General features: G+C 38.9%; 1 protein-coding gene across 1 annotated transcript; it reads right to left on the bottom strand.

Annotated features, from left to right (window-relative positions):
• Window positions 1-18,644: 18,644 nt before the first annotated feature.
• Window positions 18,645-19,697, bottom strand: LOC124245900 (melanoma-associated antigen 10-like). Its single transcript, XM_046673721.1, has one exon. The coding sequence runs from the start codon at window positions 19,695-19,697 to the stop codon at window positions 18,645-18,647; it is 1,053 nt and encodes a 350-aa protein (XP_046529677.1).
• Window positions 19,698-26,696: the final 6,999 nt, after the last annotated feature.

Raw genomic sequence — 26,696 nt, 5'->3', positions numbered from 1 at the left:
TAAGTATGTTTGTACTGTCGTAATGTACAAGGGCAAAACACAAAAATCAATTGTATTTCTATATATTAGAAATGAGCATTTGGAAACCAAATTTAAAATACAATGCCATTTACAATCATTCCAAAGAAAATGAAATACTTAGCAATACACTTAATCAAAATTTTAAAACTCGTTCTAGGAAAAACACTGTTAAGAGAATGAAAAGAGAAGATACAGAGTGGGAGAAAATATCTGCAAATTGCATATTTGACAAAGAACTTGCATTCAGAATTACAAAGAACTCTCTAAGTTCAACAGTGAAAAAGCAACTAACAATTTAAAAAATGGGCAAAACATTTGAAAAGACATGTCACCAAATAAGATATACAGATGGCAAATAAGCACATGTAAAGATATTCAACATCACTTGCCATTAGGGAAATGCAAATTAAGAGCACAATGAAATATCACTATAAACCTATCAGCATGGCTGAAATAAAAAATAGTGGTACTACTACAATGAGATATCACCTCATACCTGTTACAATGGCTATAATCAAAAAAAACAAAAGACAGCAAATGCCGGCTGGCAACGATGTGGAGAAAAGGGAACACTTATTCACTGTTGGCGGGAATGTAAATTGGTAAAGCAGCTATGGAAAACAGAATGGCGGTTCCTCAAAAAATTGAAAATAGAACTACCATATGATCCAGCAATCTCTCTTCTGGGTATACGTGCAAAGGAAATGAAAATAGGATCTTGAAGAGGTATCTGCATTCCCATGTTCATTGCAGCATTCATAACAATAGTCAAGATATGGTAACAACCTAAATGTCCATCCATGGACGAATAGATAAAGATGTGATATACACAAACATAGACACACACAATGGGATATTATTCAGCCTTGAGAAAGAAGGAAATCCTGCCATTTGCAAAAACATGCATGGACCTTGTAGGCATTATGCTAAGTGAGAGAACTCAGACAGAGAAAGACAAATACTGTATGATATCACATGTATGGAATCTAAAATAGGAAAACTCATGGAAACAGACTATAATTGTGATTAGCAGAGGATGGGGGATTGGAGACAGGGGGAGATGTTGGTCAAAGGGTACAAACTTCCAGTTGTAAGATGAATAAGTTCTGGGGATCTAATGTACAGAATGATGACTATAGTTAACAATACTGTATTATACACTTGAAAGTTTCTGAGAGTGGATCTTAAATGTTCTCACAACAAAAAAGAAATGGCAATTATGTGACGTGATGGTTGTGTTAGCTCTCACTATGGTGGTGATCATTTTGTGTATATAAGTGTATCAAATCAACACATTGTACACCTTAAACTTATACCATGTTGTATATCAATTATATATGAATAAAGCAAGAAAAAATACTGATAAAAGTAAATGATGGCAATGATGCAGAGAAACTGGCTCACTCATCATGGTTGTTTGGAATGTAAAATGGTACAGCCACTTTGTAATAGAAAATGGCAGTTTCTACAAAATTATAAATGCACTAATCATACAGCCCAGCAATTGCAACTCTTGGACATTTATCCCAGAGAAATGAAAACTTGTCACAAAAACCTGTACATGAATGTTCATGATAGCTCTAATTTAAAGCCAAAAACTCAAAACAATCAAAATATCCCTTAAACTGTGCATGTCTAAACAAACTGTGATATATCCATACCATGGAATACTACTCAGCAGTAAAGAGGAACTAACTATTGATACACAACAACTTGGATGGATATTAAGGGCATTAGGCTAAGTGAAAAAAAAAAAACAATGTCAGAAGGTCACATACTGTATGACTCCATTTATATAACATTCTTGAAAAGACAAAATTACACAGATTGAGAACATATTAATGATATCCAGAGACAGAGGTGAAGAGGGAGGTGGCTGAGGCTATAAAAGGGTAGCATGAGGGCTTCTTGTTATGGAATTGTGGTGGTGATCGCACGAATCTAGCATTTGTTAAAATCGCATAGAACAAAAGACACATATGTCCAGTTGAGCAAATGAGTGCATGTGAAACTGGTGAAATCTGAATAAGCTTGATGGACTTTATCAATGGTTTCCTGGTTGTGATATTGTAGTATCATTATGCAAAAGGTTACTCTTGGGTGAAACTGGGTTAAAGCTATATGGGACCAATCTGAATTATTTCTTAAAACTGCACATAAATCTGCAATTATTTCAAAATAAAAGGTTTAAAAAGCTGTGAGTCAATGCAATGGTTTTCTTCACAATGTCACCACATCTGAAATTAAACAGGCTTTTAATGAAGACTCTAATGATCAGTTCATGTTTTGTGGCTTCAGGGTTATGAATTAGGACCCATGATTGGAAGTTGAAAGGAGAAAGATTTGGGTTTAAATAAATAATAATTTTAAAGTATGTAATGTAGAAGAGTAAAATCAGAAGCTGTGTTACAATGTGTTGTGGTTGTTGTCAAGGAGATTCAAACACTGGGTTAGCAGATGAAAACCATACTTATCATCTCTTTTAACTTTCAAATGTTATAAGAAAAACTGGAGCTCTGAGAAAGCATCTACCCTGCATAGTGGGGTCCCTGAAAATGGACCAAGAAGCAATGGGATAACGACACCCTTCACGCAATCAGTGTGCCAGAGCTGCAGCATTTTTAACAGGAAAGCAATTATAATGGAAAAATCTTCCAACATACTTAACTCTCTTAGAAATTTCAAGGAATCACATCTGCAGCTCATTTTGAATTGGGGAAAAGACAAATAAAAGACATCTAAGCTCCTGGCATACTATTATTTCTAAACTAGACAAGTAAAATGCAGTATCATCCAGGACAGCTGTCCTTTTATAAAACTATTACAGTATAGCAGGGGATACCCAGAGAGAGCATGAGGCTGTTTGGGGTTGAAAGTCATTTCCTCAACTGTCACTCAAAGACTGGTCCTTGGAAATTAGATGCGCTCAGGAAAAAAAAATGCAAACCCCCCCCCCCCAGATTATCTACTTGTTCTTTGATAGCATAGTATTTTACCATGTATTCATTTATATTTGAAAATCTCAAAGGACTAATGTCAAGGGAGTTGTTAAGAACAGATAGTTAGAGCTAAGCTAAGAAGCAACAGATGGGAAAGATAAAAATGAGTGAATATAAAATCAAGTTGTATCTTTGGAATTCTCAGAACAAGTCACCTCCTCAACAGTCAGTTACCTACAGATTCAATGAAGGGACAACCACTCATTGAAGTACAATGGTGTTAATTAAAATGAGAATCTCTCTCCAAAGAAAATCCCAGTTAATAATATAGCGCAAAGTGGCATCTATGTATGTTTGACCAGAATGATAATAATTGTCTTTATATTCACATTGCAACTTGAAGTTTGCTTCTTTGTAACCATTTTTCTTTTGCTTTTCAAGTTGGCACATACTATTATTTTTGTTCTTGTAATTAGTATAGAAAGTGAAATCATTTTGTGCATGCTTATCGAAAGTTAGTGGCTTCAATTACAACTTTTCCCTAGATTGACAGAGAAAAACTTCTATGATAAACCTTTAAGTCAACATCTTATCCAGGCCAAATAAGAGAATGCCTTGGTTCCATTCAAAACTGTTGAAACTGCCAGGGTTAAATATGAGATAGGCAAAGGTAATAATGACCCTTCAAATATAAAGCCTGGTCATTTAACATAATTATCATTGTAATGTGACATGTTGAAAAGCTAAAGTAAAGAGTAAATTAATAATATGCACATGTTAGGACTAAGGAGAGAAAATCTGTAGATCTAAACGTTTAAAGGTCGTATAGACTTTCCTAATGCAGCAAATACAAAATGCATCTTAACCAGAAAAATCTATTTTATATAATAAAACATTTCTTTAACATATTCGCTATTTAGGGGCCAGCCCAGTGGCGCAGTTGTTAAGTTCACATGTTCTGTTTCGGCGGCCAGACTTCACCAGTTTGGATCCTGGGTGCGGACATGGCAGTGCTTGGCAAGCCATGCTGTGGCAGGCGTACCACATATAAAGTAGAGGAAGATGGGCACGGATGTTACCTCAGGGCCGGTCTTCCTCAGCAAAAAGAGGAGGATTGGCAGCAGATGTTAGCACAGGGCTAATCATCCTCAAAAAAAAATAAAGAAAAAAACGTATTAGCTATTTATGCCAAACTAGTTCAGTATACCTCAGACCTTTTGAGTCTCTTTGACTTCCATCTCTTTTAAAATAATTGTGAAATATATATGAAAAAGAATGTATAAAACGTGTATACACTATTTAAAGAACAATGATTAAATTAAGAGCTGTGTAGCCTCCAGCTAAAATAATAGAACATTAGCAGTACACAGGTTTTGATAAATAGTAAACTCATTGACATTTATTTCATACTAATTCTGGAAGTTCTGAAATATCTAAAAGGTAGATGTTTTTCTTTAATATAGAAGAATCATTTTCGGCTAAATTTTATTCTGTATTGATTGACATAATATTGCCCATATGACGTGTATCTCTTGGAACATATGGCTCAATATGTGGAGAAGTTATATACATCCCATAAGTGTTTGAAAAATTATATATATATATATATATATCTCCTGTGTTGCATATGCATAGCTCTATTTCATCAAAAGCCTTGTATTTTTCATTTTCCAGTTTCATTGTGAGTCTTCTTGAATTCTGAGAGAGGTGTGTTCAAGTCTCCTAATAGGATTGTAGATATGTCACTTTTCTGATTTCCTTGTAGTTAAGCCAGTTAATGCTTTTTCCATTTTAAAACTGTGTAATTAGTTGCTGTGATAGCAGCCATCCTAATAAATGTTGGCAAGGATGTAAAATTGGAAATCTTGTATAACGTTGGTGACAATGCAAAAGCATGTAAGCTGCTATGGAAAACAGTAGGGAGATTCCTCAAAAAATTAAAACTAGAACAACTATATGATCCAGCAGTCCAATTTCTGGATATTTATCCAAAAGAATTGAAATGAGGATCTCGAAGAGATATTAGCACTCTCACTTTCATTGCCGTACTATTCACAATAGCCAAGATGTTGAAGCAAACTTAATGTCCATTGAGGAGTTAATGGATAATGAGAATGTGGTATATACATAGAATGGGATAGTATTCAGCCTTAACCATAAGCAGAAAACCCTGCAATATGTGATAACATGGATGAATCTTGAGGACATTACGCTAAGCAAAGTGAACCAGTCTCAGAAAGACAAATACTGCATGAGTCCTCTTATACGAGATATTTAAAATGGTCAAACTCATATACAAGCAAAGAATAGAACGGTGGTTCCCCCGGGGCTGGTGGGAGGGAGAGATGAAGAGGTGCAAATCAATTTGTATGAAATTTCAGGTGTGCTAGATGAATACATTCTAGAGGTTTGATATACATCATTGTGCCTATAGATAACGATACTGTATTTCACACTTAAAAATCTATTAAAAGGGTAGATTTCATGTTGTTGTACCACAATTAAAAAATTAATTAATTAAAAAAAATTTGTATAATTAGGTGCATAGAAGTTGATGACTCTGATTGCATCCTGATATATTACACCACTTATCAAGACAGATATCCTTTCAGTGTTTTTTAACCTTGAGTCCTATTTTATCTAATTTGTTTACTACCCCTCTGCTTTGATTCTTTTAACATTTCATTAAATCATTTTCCATCCTTTGTTATTAAACTCTCTGTATCATTATTCATTAAGAGCGTCTCTTGTGAACAGCTATGGTTATGTTATTTTTGTATGTTTTGCTATGATTTCTTCTATTTTGTAATCTCTGACTTGATAGGGGAATTTAACGCATTCACATTTGTTACAATTTTTGGAATGTTTGGGTCTTTGTTCTTTTTTTGAGGAAGATTAGCCCTGAGCTAACATCCGCTGCCAATCCTCCTCTTTTTGCTGAGGAAGACTGGCCCTGAGGTAACATCTGTGCCCATCTTCCTCTACTTTATACATGGGATGCCTACCACAGCGTGACTTTTGCCAAGTGGTGCCATGTCTGCACCCAGGATCTGAACTGGCGAACCCCAGGCCACCCAGAAGCAGAATGTGCGAACATAACCGCTGTGCCACCAGGCAGGCCCCTGGAATGTTTGGTTTTAACACTGCTATCGTATTTTATATATTTTTTAAAATTTTCCATGCTTTCATGTTTTTGCTTCTTAAAAACAGACTCTTGTTGAATTAATGGAATTTTCTTTGTTTCATTTTTCTTCTAATGGTTTAGAATTTATCCATCTTACATCATTTGACAAACTACCATTTAATATAACATACATATTTAACTTATATTTTCTATCAGCATCTAGAATTATTACCTATATCTTATTCCCAAAGACAAGACATTTATCATGAAATCACTTTCTACTGCTGTATTTCCTTGATAAAATATCCACATATGTGGCCAGGGTCTCTATAAAACTGATAGCATATAAAACTTTTGCATCTTCAAATATCAATGAAGATCAAGTTGCATCATTAAATATTAACAAAGACCAAGTTAAAGCACAAGCAGCCATTTAAGGAGCAAATCAAAAACTACTCCAAATTCACTATTATTAATATTTATTATTTTACATTTTTTCTCAATACCTGCATGCTTAATCTCTGCATTATTATTTTATATATAAATATAATTTTATTATTGGCTTTGGAATACCACCCTCAGTGGTAAGACTGACATACTTCGAGTTCCGGCATATCTTCTATAATTCAATATCAAGAGTGAACTTTTATAAGAGTAGTTAATATTCAAGTATGTTCCAAAGACAGTGCCCAGCAATTTCTACTACTTTCCAAATAGCTGAATTCATGCATATATTGAATATAAATATGAGATCTGTCACATCTGCAATCAAGAGGAACAAAGATTCACTTTAAGACATAAATCTGATGTACCAAAATTTGCTGAAGATATTTACAGCATTAAGGCTATAAATATGCATTTCCATTTATCACTTGTAACAATAGTTATGCTAAAGGACCATTAAGAAATTCTAAATAGAGTTATAATAAAGTGAAGGAATGGTCTTAAGTATAGTTTGGTTGAGCACCTGAAATTTCTCTAAATCTGACTTCCATAGAATGATATAAATGGGATCAAAACTTTCCCTGTATGTTAATGCATGCTCATGATATCTATTACTTATATTGCTAAGAAGTGTCTGTTTATAACTTCATAAATTTATTTTTCTTAAATCATACATTATAGAATTTTTCTGAAGTTTAGTTATTTTTGTGATATGCTTTATTTCCTCTTTTTCTCACTCCCATAATCAGTTTGATTCGTAATTTATTGTGAACTTCTTTATGTGCTAAGCTTGTAAGCAACAGGGAAAATGAAAGTGTTACTGCTCTTGAATAAGTCACTCTAACAAGCTCTGCCCGGGGTATGCTCCTCTTTCTCTCATGTCTAATTTCTCTCTATTCTGACTCTCACAACAGAATTTCAGACCTCTCATTATTTCTGGAACAATACAATCATTTAAAAGATCTTGTTTGTGGGGCTGGCCTGGTGGCATAGTAGTTAAGTTCATGCACTCCACTGCGGCAGCCGGGGTTCGCAGGTTCAGATCCTCAGTGTGGACCTACACACCACTCATCAATCCATGCTGTGGTGGCGTCCCACATACAAAATAGAGGAAAAGTGGCATAGATGTTAGCTCAGCGACACTCTTCCTCAAGCACAAAGAGGAACATTGGCAACAGATCTTAGCTCAGAACCAGTCTTCATCACCAAAAAAAATCTTGTTTGTATTATAAATGAATTTGAATTTTGCAAAACGCTATGATGATGTATATACATAAATCACACATTTGGATGCACACATTTACAATGCGTATCTGTATTCATAAATTTCCACAACATACATAATCATGTATTCATGAGTGCTTATGAAGGCACGTGTGAGTGCTCACACACACACACTTACACATACACACAGTGATCTAAGAAATGTTCTCCAGTGTGTCCATGACCATCATTGAACCACTAAAGTTTTACTATAATCATTTAAACTCTACTTCCATAAAGTCTTTCCTCTGAGCATCTTTTCATATATTTACTAATCATTTCTATTTCTTTTTCTGTGACTGTCCTGTGTATCTTGCTTGCCTGCTTTTCCATCAGCTGATTTGTTTTCTTTTCAACATACAGATTTACCTTACAAATTAGGAATAACTCTTGTCTGTCATGTTTCCTCAATATATTATCTCCCATTCTTTTGGCTCTTTTTTTTAACATTTTATTTAAAAATAATTTTAGACTTATAAAAGAGTTGCAAAGATAGTACACAGAGTTCTCGTACACTCTTTACCAATCTTCCCTATTGTTATTTATTTTATATAAGCATGATATAACGATCAAAAGTAAGAAATTAACATTGTTACAATACTGTTTACTAAACTGTATCCTTTATTCAGATTTTACCAATTTTTCTACGAATGTCCTTTCTTTGGTTCCAAGATTCATTCCAGGATACATTTCATTTAGTTTTTGTGTCCCCTTAGTCTCCTCCAATTTGTCACAGTTCCTCACTCTTTTATTTTCTTTCATAATCTTGAAACTCTGGTCAAGTATTTCTTGAATGTCCCTCAATTTGTATTTTTCTAATAATTTTGTTTTCTTGATTAGACTGAGGCTGTAGATTTAGGGGATGAATACCACAGAGGTAACATGCCATTTTTGTTGCATCATATAAGGACATCCATGACATCAATAAGTTAATACTGCTGACGTAAACCTTGATCACTGTGTGAAGTTGATGTCTGCCACATTTCTCCATCCTGAAGTTATTTTTCCTTCTATATTCTATACCTAGGAAGCTTGTCATTAAGGCCAGCCCACAGTGAAGAGTATGAAAATTAAAGTACACCTCCTGAGTGTGTCAAAAAATTTGTGTGCATTTGTTAAAATCACCAAAGTAATTAATTTCAGGGGGAGATACTTTGAGTCTATGCAAATATCCTCTTTCTCTTAACCTTCTGCCAGTTGATCTTATTTTTCTTTGTGAATCTTGCCTGCCACAATTACTACTGTGATGTTCTAATGACAATTATCTACTTCTCGCATTCTGTCTACATTTACTGATTGGAATTTTTTTGTAAACGAGTTGCCCTTTCGCCACCATTCATTTGTGATTCTGTTCATTTGTTTACATCAGTATGGGCTCATGGATATTAGTTTTATTCTTTGGATTTTAATACAAAACTACCATTATTTCTTTTATTTTTCACATTGTTCCAACTTTGGCCATTTGATCTCTTTCAGGTTGGCACTTATATCCTTTGACATTATATCTTATCCACACCCCCCTCCTCTTTTGCACTTCTATGCTTTCTGGCATCACAAGATGTTCTAGGTATATCATGAAGCCCTGGAATTAACCTATACTCAAGGATCCCTGCTCCTTTGTTTAGTGAATGGTGTTTAAAGACCAAAATCTGGGAGCTAGGTGTGTGTGTTGCTGTGGAAATGTCATTGCTTGTAGGCCCTCTAGGCAGACAGAGCTACAAATTAAATGTATATAAACTAGTCCAAGTATACAGAATAAATATTTATTTATATAAATACAAATTTAATTATATATTCATTTATCTGTATAAGTGTGTACATACTAAAATAAACAAGAGCTCTTAATGATATTTCTCGTTCTCTGATCCACCACCACAGGGTTCATTATAGCATTTCCCTTTGCTGAAATGTAACTTTTTGCTTTGACAATGAGAAACTTGACTCTCGTTACTACAAGGTATTTTACTTATCTTTACAACCCAGTACTCATGTACAGCAATTTGAGATTTGCTAACCCTTACTCCTGTGAAGGATGAATTTAACAGGAAGAGGACGAGGCTTGTGTACAATCCTTTTGTCTTGAACCTTAGAGTAGTCCAAACATTGTTTTGCAAAGTTACTTAACTCACCTTTTGTCTTCCCCACCTCCTTCAGTATGGTTATGACCTATATTTTAACACAGTTAGATTCATTTGTCACAGTCTGCATTCTGTCTTGAGTTCCTGTGACATCGTGTTTGATCTTTAATTTATTCACTAAAATGTAATCTTTGTAGCGTACAGTTCTAAAGCTTTTGACAAACGCATTGGGTCCAGTATCCACCCTCGCAGTACCATACAGAACAGGTTCAACACCACAAAAATTAGCTTGTGCTGACCCATTGTGGTCTACCTCCTTTCCCCAATCCTTGAAAGCCACTGGTTTGTTTTCCATCCCTATACTTTTTCCTTTTCCAGAATACCGTATAAATTGTATAATACAATCTGCAGCTTTTCTATCTAAATATCCAAAACAATTCTTGGCTGGCTTCTTCCAGTTAGAAAAATACATTTCAAAACCAACCATGTTGTTACACAGATCAATAGGTCCTTCCCTTTCATTTCTGAGTAGTATTGTATGTCATGAATGTACCGTAGTTTGGTTATATATTAACTTGTTGAGAGACATAGGGTTTGTTTTCAGACTTTGGCAATTATGAATAAAGCTGCTATAAACATTCATGTACAGGTTTTTGTGTGAACATAAGTTGTTGATTCACTTGGGTAAATGCCTAGGAGTGGAAATCCTGGGTCATATGGCAAGTGTTTGTTTCACTTTGTAAGAAAGAGCCGAATTTTGCATTCCCACCACCTGTGTGTGAAGAGTTACAGGTACTCCACATCCTCACCAGTACTTTTTTTTGTCTTTTAATAAATGTGTAGTGATATCTTATTGTGCTTTTAATTTTCATTTCCATAACGAATAATGATGTTGAATAGCTTTTCTGATGCTAATTTGTAATCTGTATATCTTACTTGTTGAAATGTCTTTTTAGATTTTTGACCCATTTATTTGTTGTTTTTCTTGTTCTTGAGTTTTAACTCAATTCTCTATTACATAGAGGATATATCATCACATAATCAAATATATTGTTTGCAAAAATTTTTTATCACTCTGAAGCTTATCTTTTCATTCCATTAGCAGTATCCTTTGCAGAGCAAAAGTTTTTAATTTTCATAAAGTTCGACTTATCAATTTATTATTTGATGGGTTATGCTTTTTATCTACAAGCTCATTGCCAAACCTAAGGTCACACAGATTTTTAGTTAATTTTAGTGTAAATTGTGAGGTATGTGGCAAGCTTTATTTTTATGCTTATGAGTGTTCTATTGTTCCACCACAATTTGTTGAAAAGATTATCCATTGAATTGCTTTTGTACTGTTGTCAAAAATCGCTTGACTCTATTTGTGTGGGTCTCTTTCTGGTCTTTTATTTGTTATGTTGATAAAAGTCTAGATTCTAGTGCCAACACCACAGAATCTACGGTAGCTTTATAATAAGTCTTGAGATCAAATAGTTTGAATATTCTAACTGTTATTTTTCAGAATTGTTTGGATATTCCAGTTCCTGTGCCTTTACATGTAAGTTTTAGAATCACGTTGTCAATATCTACCAAAAAACCTTACTATAATTTTGATTGGGATTACATTGTACCTATGGATCAAATCAGAGAGAACTGACATCTTAACAATATTGAGTCTTCTAACCTATGATTATGGTATATCTCTCCATTTACTTAAGTCTTCTCTGATCCCGTCACTCTATGTTTTGTAGCATTCAGCACAATGATCTGGCAGATATTTCGTTAGATTCACACCTAATCATTTATTTTTACCTTTGTATTAGTGTAAATGATATTGTTTTATTTATATCAAACTTCAGTTGTTCATTGCTGTTATAAGAACACACTTGATTTTGAATTTGACCTTGTATCCTGTATAGGCAATAATGTTACCTGCTACTAGAGACACTTTGAATTCCTTATTTCACTTTTCTTAACTCATAAAACAAACAGTTTAAAACTTAAAGTATAATGTTCAAAAGCAGTAGTGAGAGGAGACATCTTTGCCTTATTCTTAAACTGAGGGGGAAAGTATACTCTCAACATTAAGTATGTTGTTAGCCGCAGGTTTTTTAATACATGAGCTTTACTAGGTTAAGTTCTCTTCTATTCCAAGTTTCTTGAGACTTTTTATTAGGATTTGCTTTTGAAATTTGTTGCATTTTTATTTCTGAATCTACTGATATGATCATACAATTTTTCTTCTGTTATAGTCTGTTCATATGTTAAAATATATCAATTGGTTTTCAAATGTTGAACCGGCCTTTCATTCTTGAGATGAAACTCACTTGTTTTCGATGTATTATCTTAATATATATAGGTAGATTGGATTTGTGAATGTTTTGTTGAGGGTTTTCGCATTTATGTTCATGACATATTGGTCTAGGCAGATATTAGTCTATAATGTCATTGTTTTTGATAGTGGAGTAATGCTGGAATCATAATATGGGAAAAGAGGTGTTTATTACTCCTCTACTTTCTGGATGATATTCTGTAGAATTAATATTTCTTGTTCCTTAGATGTTTGGTGGAATTTGCCAGTGAAATCATCTAGGCCTAGAGTTTTTTTTGTTTGGAAAGTTTTTCAACTCCAAATACAATTTCTTTAGTAGATGTAGGATTGTTCAAATTATCTATTTAATTTAGGGTGGGTTTTAATCATCAGTATCTTTGAAGGAATTCACCATCCACTTCATCTGAATTGTTAAGCTTTTGGACATAGAGTTGTTTGTAATATCCCCTTAGTATTTATTTAATATATCTATTGGCAGTAGTGATTCTTTCTCTCCCATTCCTCATAATGGTGATCTGTGTGTTCTCTCTTTTTTCTTGATCAGAATGGCTAGAAGCTTGTCAATTTTATCAATCTTCTCAATGAACTAACTTTTGATTTGACTGTTTTTTTTATTATGTTCTTTTTAAATTTATTTCTGCTCAAATCTTTATTCTTTCCTTCCTTCTGCTTGTTTTGTGTTTAATTTGATTTTTTTTTCCCAATAATTTCTTAAAGTTGAAGATTGGGTTACTATTTTAAAACTTTCTTTTTTTAATGCTTCATTGAATATAATAAATGTCTTTAAAAATAAGCATTTAATGTTATGAAATTCACTGTAAGTATTGCTTAACTGCATCCCACAAATTTTGATATTTTACACTATAATTTTAATTCATGTCAATAATATCTATTTTCCTTTAAGATGTAGATATATGCTATTTAATTTTTAAATATTTGAGGATTTTCTAGGTATCTTTCTGTTATTTATTTCTAGCTTACGTGCTTTGTGGGCCAAGAACATAATCCATATGATTTCTATTTTTAAATGTATCAAGGTTTATTTTATAACTCAGAATATGGTCTACATTGGTAAACATCCCATGTACACTTGAGAATAATGTGCATTCTCCTGTTGTTGGGTGGACTGTTCCAAAAATGTCAGTTAGATCTGGTGAGTTAATGGTATTGTTCAGGTCGCTTATATCCTTACTGATATTATACATACTTGTTCTATCAACTACTGAGAGATAAGCATTGAAACCTTCAACTATAATTGTGGATTTGTCCAATTCTCCTTTCAGTTCTCTTTTTGTCTCATGCATTTTGAAGCTCTAGTGTTAGGGGCACACACATTTTAGGGTCATAAAATAAAGCTTAACACATTGAAAAAAACAGAAATCATATATATTGTTTATAACTTAAAGATAATATGAAACAATATTTGCAAGAAACTTTCCATAAAGAATAGCCAGAAGGCTAGACTGGAAGTCCTAGCCGGAACAAGTAGGTAAGAAAAAGAAAGAAAAGGCATTCAAATAGGAAAGGATGAAGTAAAACTGTATCCATTTGCAGATGACGTGATTATATAGAAAACCCTAAAGATTCCACCAAAAAGCTGTTGGAACTAATAAATGAATTCAGCAAAGCTGCAGGATACAAAATCAATATGCAAAAATCAGTTGCATTTCTATACACAAGTAACAAACTATCAGAAAGAGAAAATAAGAAAATCCCATTTACAACTGTATGAAAAAGAATCAAATACCCAAGAATGAATTTAACCAAGGAGATGAAAGTTCAGTGCACTGAAAACTATAAGGCATTGATGAAAGAAATTGGAGAAAACACAAATTTTTAAATGTTATCACTAAAAATCAACCGATATGTGAGGTGAGGGATGTGTTAATTAACTAGATGGAGGGAACCCTTTCACAATGTATAGGTATGTCAACTCACCACACTCTACACGTTACATATCTTACAACTTTATATGTCAATTATACCTCCATAAAGCTGAAGAAAAAGAAACAAAAAGAATACATACACCACTACCTTTGTAGTTAAAATATATAAATACTCCTCACAACAGAAATACTAACTATGTACTATGTGTCAATGTAAATGCTAGCTGATGCAACAGACGAAACCTAAAACTGACTGGCTTAGGGGCTGGCCCCGTGGCCAAGTGGTTAGGTTCACCCACTCCAATGCAGCGGCCCAGGGTTTCACCGGTTCGGATCCTGGCCCTGGACATGGCACCACTCATCAGGCCACGCTGAGGCGCATCCCACGTGCCACAACTAGAAGGACCCACAACTATGTACTGGGGAGATTTGGGGAGAAAAAGCAAAAAAAAACAACAAAAAAAAGATTGGCAACAGTTGTCGGCTCAGGTGTCAATCTTTAAAAAAATAAAGGAAAACAACTGACTGGCTTAATACAACAAAAATTACTTTCATTCATATAAATCCTGATGGCAGTTGGCAGGGTCTCCCTACTCTCAAGTGGCCCAGGGATCCAGGCTGCTTCCATCTTTTCGCTTCACCGTGGAAACATGGAGTAGCCATGTTTGCTGCTAAACAGAAGAGAAAGCATGAGAATGGCCCACTGGCTCCTGCCTAAGCACACATGGACTGGCAGTGTAGTTTTCCCCATTATCCAGAATGAAGAGGAAGATAAGATGTGGACAAGCACTTGTAGTCTCTCCCATAAGCTGTCAATAGTAGGTGTTCAATATAATCAACTATTATAATGTGTTATAACAACTGTCTTCATTTCTTGGAGGAGTTTCTGAGAAAGTTGGATTTCCTTTGAAATTCTCCAAGTTTTCAAGTGCTTGCCATGTGAGAGGTGCTTTCAAACACAGGATAACATCTAGTTTTCCAAGGACCATGTACATGTCAGCAGGGAGGGTTCACTTTCTTTACTCAATAGTACTTTTCTGTACTGCCTTTTGAAATAACCTCTATAATCTCAGACAGCTGAGAATTTCCTCCTTCCTTTTGATGAATGGTCACAATTTTAACTTATGTGTCTCTGGTACCTTCCACATGACTGAACATGAATGAGCATCTGTACAGGTGCCATTAGGCAAACTGAAAACCAGGATTTTCCTGTGGGGAAGGTACACAGACCAGAGGAGTGGAAAGGTGTATTTTTTCTTTTTAAATCAGAGTTAGCATATCCACCAAGGAACCAATTTTCACCTCCTAGGAGGAACCCAGGGTTTTAGGAATTCAGCTTCAGTAGATGTTTGCTCCATGGTAATGTCCATGGTCTTTCCTCATCTACCATTTATAAGGGATCCTTTGGTTTTTAACTGCCTAGGTAATCTCATTCACCTGTGTCTGTGCTCACTGGCCAGTTTCAAAGAAGACACCTCTTGAAATCCTACTGCAAATATCAGAGTGGTTAAAAAGACTCTATCTCTAATTTCAGGGTTATAGTAGATTATGTGCCAAGTCAGTCTCTGCTCACTGGCCCTTTTGGAAAACACTTTGCGAGTGTGTTGAAGAGGCCAAAGGGGGATGACCAGGCATCTAAACATCAGTGTCCAAAGTGAACCTTAAGTCAAAGGGACTGTTGCTATCAGAGAGGTTCCAGGGTGAGGGATGGGACAGTAAGGGGTCTTCTGCATGGAGTAGGAATGCTTTACGTCAAGGGAAGGGCAGGTGATTCTAGGCTGTTCCACTGGGAATAGGGCACAGCTTTCAGAGGAAGAGACAGCGAAGACCTGGTAAATCAGTCAGGTTTCAGAGTTGGACAAGAGGGCACACAGGTGAAGCCCAGGGAGAAGGTGCTGTCATGCAGGAAAGTGCTGGGACCAGATGGAAATACAGTCAGCTCTCAAGGAACCCTGGGACTTAGGAAGGAGGACCCTATGTTAATGAAACCTACAGACAGTATCCAATTGTGTTTGATTGGCATTGTCACCTTCCTTTGGTCCTGCTTTTAGTATCCTTGTACAGAGACCATCTTTTTGTGGCCTGAGAGACTTTATGGAGAACTGAGAGGAGAAATGAATTAAGAGATAGAAGGACTGCCCCAGCCTCAGGCAAGGAGGGGTGGGAACAGCGTGGACTCTAGACGCATTTAGACTAGAGGTCTCATCTCAGCCCTGTCACTTGCTAGCCATGTGGTCATGGGGAAATTATCAAGTGCTGTGGGCCTTAGGTTCTTCATCTGTGAATTTGATAAGCCATGTCTTGTCGGACTGCTGGAATATATGTAACGTATTTAAAGCACCTCACTCAGCACCTGGAATTTATTGGATCTTTAATGAATGGTGAGGAGTCCAGCTCCTGGTTAAAAATCCTAATGTATGATTTTTCAGGTGTGACCATAGGCAATTACAAAGGCTTTCCCTGGCACACCTCATGGGGTAAATAAAGTGGCCCTCCCCACATCAGACTTGGTGCACAACCAATGGCTTGCAATCTCTGAAGAGGGTTGCAGTCAGACTCAGGCCCCTCTGGCAGGTCATTCTCTTCTCATATTTGCATTCCTAGCCCACGTGCTTTCATTCTCAAATGTCTATCTGAGCCTTGGGCAGAGGTCTTCTGGGCTGCTGCTGAGACCACCTTGGCAGGAAAGGGGAGGGGAACATTGAAGACGCTTTTCCCACCTATTCTTCCCACTCCTAGCCTTTCTGCTTTGCTTTCCCCTGATTCCAGGATCCATAAACCTGCCAGAGTCTTTAGTTCTGGCTCCCTCAACAGTGAGGCAACCCCTAGGTCTGTGCTGATCCACCTCAACTGTGCGCTGTTCCAGGGAGGAGAATAAAACAGGAGGAGTAGGCACTTTCTCCTGCTTTACACTCTTGCTTGTAGTATCACAATAGGTGATTAAAGCCTTAACGCTATTGTATTTGGTTTGTTGCTTTAATCAGCTACTCTGACACCTGGTACCTTAGCTCTCACTCCACCTCAACTGAGCTCCTAACAAATGGCAGTTGTTTCTAATATTGTTGACCCCAGAACCTTCCACCTTCTCCTCTGGGAATTTGTTATCCAAGCTCTCTCAGAGAATACACAATGCTCTAACACATTGGACACCAAATCAGCTAAAAATGCTGCTTCATAAATAAAACTCAGTAAATTGTTACTTAGGGAATACATTATTTAATTTGGCTGTGGGTTAGTCTTCCCCAGCTGGATTCAACTCAAAGCTTCTAGAATTCAAGTCAAAGACCAACTTTTTCCTTGCTTCCAAGCTGTTTTTCCATCCAAAATATGATTTTCATTCATTTAAGCCCTACCAAAAATCTAGTCCTTGCTTAGAGTTGGCCAAAGTGCCCTGAAGATGACCTAATTATAATGTCATTTTAACAGAGGCGGCTCTGGCTCTCCCAGGCGAGGGAAAAGGGTGCCAGCCTGGTGGCTGCTGAGCATCACTTTAAGGGAGTGCCACCCTATTTCTCAGGAAATCCTTGCAGAGGATGGGTGTAGAGCCCCTAGTTCGTGCACTGTGTCAACTGCACTGGGTTTTTTGCAGAAGTTCAGGACATTTTCCATACCTGCTTTGGGTGGAGATTTCTCTCTGGTTTATCTATGATCCAAAAGTAACTGCTAAGAGCAGTTTTTCATTCCAGACTTTTCTCTCAAAGGTAAGACACACCTTTTGAGAGTCTGGCCCTTGCCATTACTCAGCTTAACCTAAAATGAACTCCTACAGAAAGAACTGCAGATTCCCAAAGGCCCAAACAGCCTTGGCTTAGGGCATTCACAATTGATCACTCTCACCCAGAGCCCCACCTCCTTGCCCCGTCTTTCTACCTTGTTTCTGGGCTCCTAGAAGACATCTCACCGCCTTCCTGATGTGATTGCTGCTCCCATCCTCTACCATTCTAAGGGTAGGGTTGTGTCCTGTCGATCCTAGGATCCCCGCTGCTAACACATGACCTTCTAAACAACAAGCACTCAATTCATGTTTGGGGAATAAATGAGCCAGTGAAAAAGATATTTCATTTAAGATTTAATTTCTCCTACATTCTTGAATAAGCCAAGCAAATCCATGCATATATAATTTAATTTTACAGAATGACAGACTAAAAGGGATAAGTGAATCCAAGAATTAACCATGCTTTACATTTTTCCCTCTATTCCTTGAACCTCTCTGTTTTACTGCTGGGCTCTTTCACATTTCCATGGAAATTCCTATTCTAATCCCATGTTATCTTGTTCCAGATCACAAGAAAAGATGAGACCTTTCCCAATTTGTTTTGCAAAATTGCAAAACTCTCATTCTTAAACTACTGTCCTTCATTAACTTAGATTCTGAAGTTAATTAAACTTTCTCTTACAAGGAAAAATATTTGAAAAAAAAAACGAGGAAAAAAAGATAAATCTCCAAATCACGCATATAGAACAGGAACACAAGAACCTTATACTGTGTATTCCCTCCAGATCCACCCTGGCCCTCCACTACTTAGAACTTTGGCTATCTTCAAACAAAGAGTGGAGAATCTTCCTCAGACTTCACTCAGGACAGAAGCCGCAGGACGTGACACTGGAACTTTCACTGGCTATGGCAGTAGTATCAACCGTGGCAGCAATTCTGGCCTCTGCTTTCTCTTTCTCATCTCTCAAAGCTTCCTTATACCAGGATGGGAAGGAAGAGGGGTCAGTCCCACTGATCTTGGCAAAAAACTCCAGGACTCTCCTCTTGCTGGTTTCAGCGTGGGCCCGTGGACCCCACAGGAATTCGTAGTGTGGAGGATCGCTGTTGGGCACCTGCCGGTACTCCAGGTACTTTTCCTGCACGAAATCTTTGGTGATGAGCTTCCTGGGATCCCCATAGATGAAATCCTTCCTCCCAGCGTATACTCCCATCATACTCAGCACTTCCCAGATTTTCTCCTCAGGGGCACAGTCGCCCTTCATGATGATCACACCCAGGATAAGTATCAGGAGGCCAGTCTTGGGAACACCCTGTTCATCACTCAGCAGCCCGTCGTAGGTGAGGTCTAGTGCTCTGACAAGCACATAGGAGTGGCTGGTGGGATCCACTTCCTTCACTTCAATGCCAAAGACAACTTCCATGCACTCACAGACTTTCCTGAAGATCACAGGGAAGTGGCCCTGGTGCTCTCTGATGATAGTCTTCAGCATCTCTGCCTTTGTGATGGGCTCCTTTGTTATATACTTGACACTCAGGAACTGCAACAAATCAGCTATGTTCTTGTCTAGCACGTCAGTGAGCAAGGACTCAGGATCTGATGGAGACTGCGAGGTGCTGAGCCCTTCCTCTTCTTGACTTCTGGAACTCTCATCAGATTGACTTGATGGAACAGTTGTGACAGCAGTGGGAGAGAGGCAGGCTGTCTGAGAACTCTGGAGAGGACTCAGTGTCCCAGTGGCAGGTGCCTCCCCTGGGGTGCCCGGGATCAAAGGATAGAGAGAGAAGGAGGTGGAAGTGGCTTCTTCCTCCTCAGCTACGGGGCTCTGCACACCTACTGGGCCCTGGGCCTCTCTGGAGGCCTGAAGGTCTTCCTCAAGCTTGCAGCACTCACTCTTCTGACTGAGAGACATGATGACTTGTGTTGGGGGTAGCCGGCAGGAGGGTAGGCAAGGGGGACCACAGACCTGGGGGAGAGATGGAGAGTATCAGTGGCCTCTGCTGAGCAACTCTCTCATGATGGTTCTAACAAAGGCAACTCACAGGTCTGCTCTTTAGGGGTGCTCTTGGGCCTCACAGAGCTCCTATTCTCCTGGTTGGCCTGTTTCCTAAGAACTGAAAGAGGAAGTGAGACAGCTCCTCAGGGTGCAACCTGAGGATTCCAGGGCTGAGAGCAGGCCGGTAGGGTCAGGCATTGTGGAGTCCTCTCTTTTCCGGGGTGGGTGGGGCCCTTGGTAGACATTCAGTGGGTGCACTTCACCCTGACTTCTGGCACTGCCTCGGCCTTCTCTGATATGCTAACCTGGGGACACATGCCTCAGACCAACGCTCTCACCTCCTGGTTCCTAGAGCTCCTATAAGAGAAACAGAGGGGGGGCTGTCCCCGTGGCCCAGTGGTTAAGTTCACACGCTCCTCTGCAGGCGGCCCAGTGTTTCATTGGTTCGAATCCTGGGCGCGGACATGGCACTGCTCACCAAATCATGCTGAGGCAGCGCCCCACATGCCACAACTAGAAGAATCCACAGCAAACAATATACAACTATGTACCAGGGGGCTTTAGGGAGAAAAAGGAAAAAAAAAATTTAAAAAAATCTAAAAAAAAAAAAGAGAAATAGAGGGGGTACCTCAGGATGCAGACTACAGGCACAGTCCTGGGCCCCCCAGTGCTGACAGGAGGCATGGGGCCAGACTCTGTGATATCCCCAATATTCTGGGATGGATGGTTCCCTCAGTGCTCACTCGGATTCTAATCTTTCCCCTGTCAGAGTTTGGGCCCCACCACTCTGCTGACCTCCTCTGACTTCCTCCTGAGGAGGAAGTGAGGGGGCACCACATCCGGTCACACTTGCCTAGGGCCTCCCAGGGCTGATAGCAGGGGCTGGGTTGGTTTCAATGGAGCTTCCTGTGTCTAGGGTAGGAGGGTCCATTATGTTATTAATCTTTACTCCCGACAAGGCCTGCTCTGTCCCCCACCTCTGCTGACCTGACTTTGCATCCTCAGATTGAAGCCTCACCTCTCTGAGAGGAAGCATCTTCCCTACCCCCACAGCAGACGTGACAGCCTACCACAAAGGGACCCGTCTGCTTAGTATCTCCCAAGTGTGACAGCAGGGGCTGGGCCCATCTGTTCTAGAGTTAGGGTGTCCTCAGTACTCCTTCAGGGTATTCAGCTTTTTATCTAGCAGGAACTCAGCCCATCTTTCCTCCCCCTCGCTTGACTTCTTTTCTTCAGACTCCCTGAGCCCACGGAGACAAAAGTGAAAAGGCGCCACATCAGGCTACTCCTGCCTGAGGTCTCCCAGGGCTGGCAGCAGGAACAGGGCAGGTTTCTGTTGGATGCCCTCCCTCTAGGGCAGGGTCGGGGAGGAGGTACCCTCAGTCCTCTATGTAGTCACAACTACTCCTGACAAGGCTTAGGCCACCTACATCCTGCTGACCTGAGAATCCCTCCCTCAGGGCATAGCGCCATTCTCCCGGAAACCACCGTCAAGGAAGTATGGAAGGTCAGGCACGGTGCCTCTGCCCAACAGCTTTTCCCAAGGCTGACAACAGGAACTGGATTTCGGTGGGGGCCGTCTCTGCACAGAAAAGTTTCCTCGGTCCTCCCTAAGAGTCCTCACCTTGACACCAGCAGCGCCTGCGACTCCTCCCTCTGCTGGCCTGAGGCGACACCTCTCACTAAGCTTCACCTCCCTCAGGCTCCTAAGGCGGAAGTCAGGAAACATCACATCCGGGAACCCTTCCTGGGGCTTCACAGGGCTGACAGCAAGGGCACCGCTGGTGCCGCGTCTGTCTGAGGTGGGAGCTCCCCTCAGCCCTTTCTCAGAGTCCTCGCTGACGCCTGGCAGGGTCTGGGACTTCTCTGCCTGCCAACTTGATGCTAACCCCTTTAGGCCAAGGTTCTATCTCCCTGGGATCTCTGATACACACATGGCGGGGCAGGGGCGCATATCCTTTCAGCACTGCTCAGGGTTTCCAGGGCTGACAACAGGGATCAGGACGAATTTCTGTGGGGACCCTTCTGGTTCTGAGGTGGGGGGTATCTCAGTCCTCCTCAAGGTATTAATATTTACTTCTGACAGGGCCTGGGACCCATTCCTTCTGCTGACCTGCGGATGTGTCCTGCAGGTCAAGGCCAACATTTCCCTGAGACCCTAATGGGTAAGTGGGAGGTGGCGGGCTTTGTCTGTCAACCATTCCTGGGGCCTCAGAGGGCAGATAGCGGAAGCAGGTGTCTGAGGCAACCCACTCTGTCCGCGGTAGGAGGTTTCTTCAGGATCCTCACCTTGACGACTGGCAGCGTCTGGGACTCCTCCCTTTCTGACTCAAGGCTAGTCACGGCAGTTGAAGCCTTATCTCCCTCAGATTCCCAAGATCGAAGTCAGGAAACTATATCCAAGAGCCATGCAAAGGGCCTCCCAGGGCTGAAAGCAGGCTCAGAATGGGCTGGGGCCCATTCTGTTCTGTAGTGGGAGGCCGGTTCAGTCGTCCCACAGAATCATCATTTTGACCCCTGGAACTGCCTAAGCCCCCTCCCTCAGCGAACCTGAGTCCGCCTCCCTCTAATCACAGCTGTCACCTCCGAGTTCTCAGAGTTGGAAATGAGGGGGGCGTTGCTTATCCTGACAGACCTGCCAGGAGTTTCCCAGGGCAGACAGCAGGGGTGGAGTGGAGTTCTGTGGGGTCAACGCTGTTCTGGGGTGGGTGGACCCCTCAGTCCTCACTCATGAGGGTTTTCATCTTGGCTCCTGGCTCCTTGATTAAATGCTCTCTTGGAGATTCCGTCCCCTCTGCCAGGTGTGAGCATTTGCCCAGCTGCAACTCTTTCACAGAAAGGTTTTGGTTCCGAGACTAGATACTAGAGGGGAGAACATCAACACCCATGACAGGCGGTGGCGATTTGGAAAAGGAGCACACCTTCCTGTGAGGTCTCTTCACCCACCAGGCAAGACCACAGTAAGATACCACTTCACAGTCACTGCATGGGTATAATTTTTAAAAATGAAAAAGTATGTGTTAGCATGGATGTGGAAAAATTAGAATCCTCTTGCATTGCTGGTGGGAATGTAAAATGGTGTACCCACTGTGGAAAACAGTTCAGAAGTTGAACCAAAAGTTTAAAAATAGAGCTTCCACAAGATCTAGCAATTTCACTTCCAGGTATAGTCGCAGGAGAATTGAAAACATGTGTTCACAAAATAACTTGTACAGGAATATTCATAGGAGCATGACCATAATATAAAAATTGTGGGAACAATCCAAATGCCCAATGACTCAATAAACAAAATGTGGCGTATCCATAAAATGAAATGTTATTCGGCCATAGAGAGGAATTGATTATGGATACATGCTACAACATAGATGAGCCTTGAAAACATTATTCTAAGCTAAAAAGTACAGACACAAAAGGCCACATATAGTATGATTCCTTTTATGTGAAATGTCCAGAATAGGCAGATGCATATAGATAGAAAGTAGAGTATCGGATGCTGGTAGCTGGGGGAGAGGGGTTAGGAGGTGATACTTAATGGGTATAAGGTTTCTTTTAGGGAAGAACAAAGGGGTGATAAAAATGTAGAATAGTGGTGGTCTTGCATAATCTTGTGAATACACAAACTAAACACTACGGAATTGTATGCTTTATAATGTTGAATTCAATGGTATATGAATCTCTCAATTATAAAAAGAAACTGCCAAACTGTTTACCAGAGTGTCTGTAATATTTTGCATTCCTATCAGCAGTGCATTAAGAGTTCCAGTTGCTCTCTATCCTTGCCAATACTTGATATTGTCAGTAATTTTTTTTAATTGTAGCCATTCTAATAGATGTGTAATGGTATCTCATTGTGACTTTAGTTTGCACTGGCCTAAAGGTTAATGTTGTTAAACTTCTTTTTATGTGCTTATTTCTCATTCCTATAGCCTCTTTGGTAAAGTCTTTTGCCCATGTTTTAATTGGGTTGTTTGTCTTCTTACTGTAGGGTTTTGAGTTTTTGAGAATTTTGTATTCTGAATACAATTCCTTTGACAGATATTTGATTCAGTCTGTAATTTGTATTTTTGTTCTCTTAACAATATGTTTCACAGAGAAAAAGATTTTAATTTTGATGTTACCCAGTTTATCAGTTTTTCCTTTTATGGATTGTGCTTTTGGTTTCAAGTCTAAGAACTCTGCTTAACCTGAGCTGGAATGATATATTCCATTCTTTTTTTTAAGCTTTTTAGTTTTACTTTTTATATTTATATCTATGGTTCATTTTGAATTAATTTTTGCATGAAATGTGAGGTGTCAAGCTTCATTTTTAATGTCGATGCAAATAATCCATGATCAATCTATAAATCAGAATCAGAGTGAGTTTATTATGAGCCTACCCTGAGGACTGTATGACCCGGGAGAATCCTTTCACAAAGAAATGGAGCATTCCAAGGAAGTGGGGGTGTACAGAGTGGGTACGCCATCAAAGAGCATGCATCACATATGATTGGAATGTCCCTTTTACAGTAGTCACGAGATTGCTTTGCTGGCACAGCGATTCAGTGAACACAATGGGTCAGTAGTCTCAAGGTGGATGGTCACAAGGTGAGCACAGCAGGTTAGCAATCAATCCTTGGTTTAGGGAGAGATGCTTATCCTTAAGGAAATGTCGATATGGGGGAAATTACATCCTTATCTTTAAGGGCATTGTTCTTGTCTTTGGGACATAGTGAATACTTAAAGCAGATATACAATGTGTGCTCAATGGCCATGTCAGGCCCTTTTGGAAAAACAAGTTCAGGCCAAATTAGTTTTATACCAAATGGCTTCCTCATACACCCCAATATCCTATCGTTTGTCATTTAGTTATCATTACCTATGGATTTCCAGCATGATTCAAAGAGAAGACTATCCTTCCTCCATTGAATTGCTTTTGCACCTTTGTCAAAGTGTCATGGACATTTTTGTGTGGCTCTACTTCGGGGTTCTTCGTTCTGTTACATTCACTTATGTGTCTCTCCCTTTGCTAATAAAATATTGTTTGATTACTGTAGCTTTAATCACATCTCTTAAGACCAAGTGACGGGGTTCCCCTCACTTTCTTTTTGTTTGCTGAAATTGTTTTATATACTGTAGATTCCTTTACCTTTCCACATAAATTTTAGAATCCACTTATCTAAATCTATAAAAGTCCTTTTGGGGTTTTTATTGGAATCATGTTCAATCTAGAGATCAATTTGGAGAGAGTGGACATATTTACTATTTTGAGTCTTCTAATCCATTAAAACAATCTCTCTTCATTTATGCAGGTTTTTTTATTTCTTTCATTAATGTTTTTGAGTATTCAGCATACAGATCTAGTACATGTTTTCTTAGATTAATACCTGAGTATTTCCATTTCTGAGTTATTTTAAGTGGTATTTAAAAAAAATTTCACTTCACAATTGTACATTGGCAGTATGTAGAAATTGGATTGACTTTGGTTTGTTGACTTTGTGTCCTGCAACCTTGTTATGCTTGCTCGTTAGTTCTGGGGATCATGCTGAGATTTGAACATAGATATTGGTCTAGTGGGCACAGATCTAAAGAGCATGAGTCACTGCAGTCCTCTGCATAGTATAAAGTTCTCGTGCATAGTAAGAAGGCAAGTGGAGGAGCTCTTCTTTCAAGCAGCAGTGAGCCATTTCTGTAGGCTGAGAGGATTTAAGAAAATCTGGGGGTTCAAGATTGTCAGATGCATTTATGCAAATATTACTATCCCATATTCCACCGTCTAGCTTCTTCCCTTTTAAGGCCCTGACTTTGGCACAGGACACTTGCCAAGGGTAAGAATCCATATCATATTTTCTGAAATTCTGCTACTCTAACAAGTCCCAGGTCTGATCTTTAGCTCAGCCAACCCTGTGGTAGCAGGAGGTGAGAGTCTCTTTAAACACCGCTAAGGAGCCCTTTAACTTAAATTTTGCTTTGAATTGGTAATTAATTGACCTGAACCTGTTATTTTTTTTTCTCTTCAATGCCTCACTGGCACTTGACAATGGCTACCCAATTTCACAATTCTTCTTCTTATTTCCTCCTTTTTTCTTAAATGCCAGAGATATTGCTTAAGCTGATACATTCCCTTTCACTTGTATCTCATCTCAGTTGACCACAGGTGAATAACATAACTCTACTGCCACAACATTCCAGGGAATATCAATACTCAACCTACAGCTAATGATTTGCCAGCCAACTGTGAGTAACCAAACTCTGTATCCCCACACTTAGAATCTGCTTCCAAGGAATTCTCATGGCACCACTTGTCTTAGCATGTGTTTCTTAGAAGGAGAGCATGAGAAGGCTATTCTTGTGAAAATAATTTAATGATAGAGTGCTCTCAGGGGGTACTTGTAAGTAAGTGAGAGGAGTAAGTTAAGGTAAGAAATGAAGCATAGCAAAGATGTGGATTCAGCTGAAGATTGGCTTCAACTGTATCCTGATGAGAGCATGGGAGCGCTGGTGACTGAATGAGCTGTATTGCCTTGTGGCGAGGGAGCAACATCTATGTCATTGTATCAGTAGTCCATTGTATGGATACACCACATTTTATTTATCCATTCATCAATTAATGGACATTTGGATTGCTTTCACTTTTTGGCTATTGTGAATAAAACTCCTATTACAAATAAAGCTGCTATCAACATTCACATACTGGTCTTTGTATATACCGAAGCTTTCATTCTGCTGAGTGTATACCTAGGATATGGCTGGGTCATATTATGTTTAAATATATGTATGTTTAAGGTTTTAAAAAACCTGAAAAATATTTTCCGAAGTAGCCATACCATTTTTCACTTTCTATAGCAATATGTGAGAGATCCAGTGACTCTGCATACTTGCCATCTCTTGGTTTTATCAATATAAAATTGATAAAATTTTAATTTCAGCCATTTTAAT

Source organism: Equus quagga, chromosome 10 (genome assembly GCF_021613505.1).
Source record: "Equus quagga isolate Etosha38 chromosome 10, UCLA_HA_Equagga_1.0, whole genome shotgun sequence".
Classification (NCBI taxonomy): Eukaryota; Metazoa; Chordata; class Mammalia; order Perissodactyla; family Equidae; genus Equus; species Equus quagga.
This window is presented reverse-complemented; position numbering and strand designations above follow the sequence as displayed.

Coding starts and splice junctions, on each gene's coding strand:
- LOC124245900 (XM_046673721.1), bottom strand. CDS start 19,697: ATGTCTCTCAGTCAGAAGAGTGAGTGCTGCAAGCTTGAGGAAGACCTT.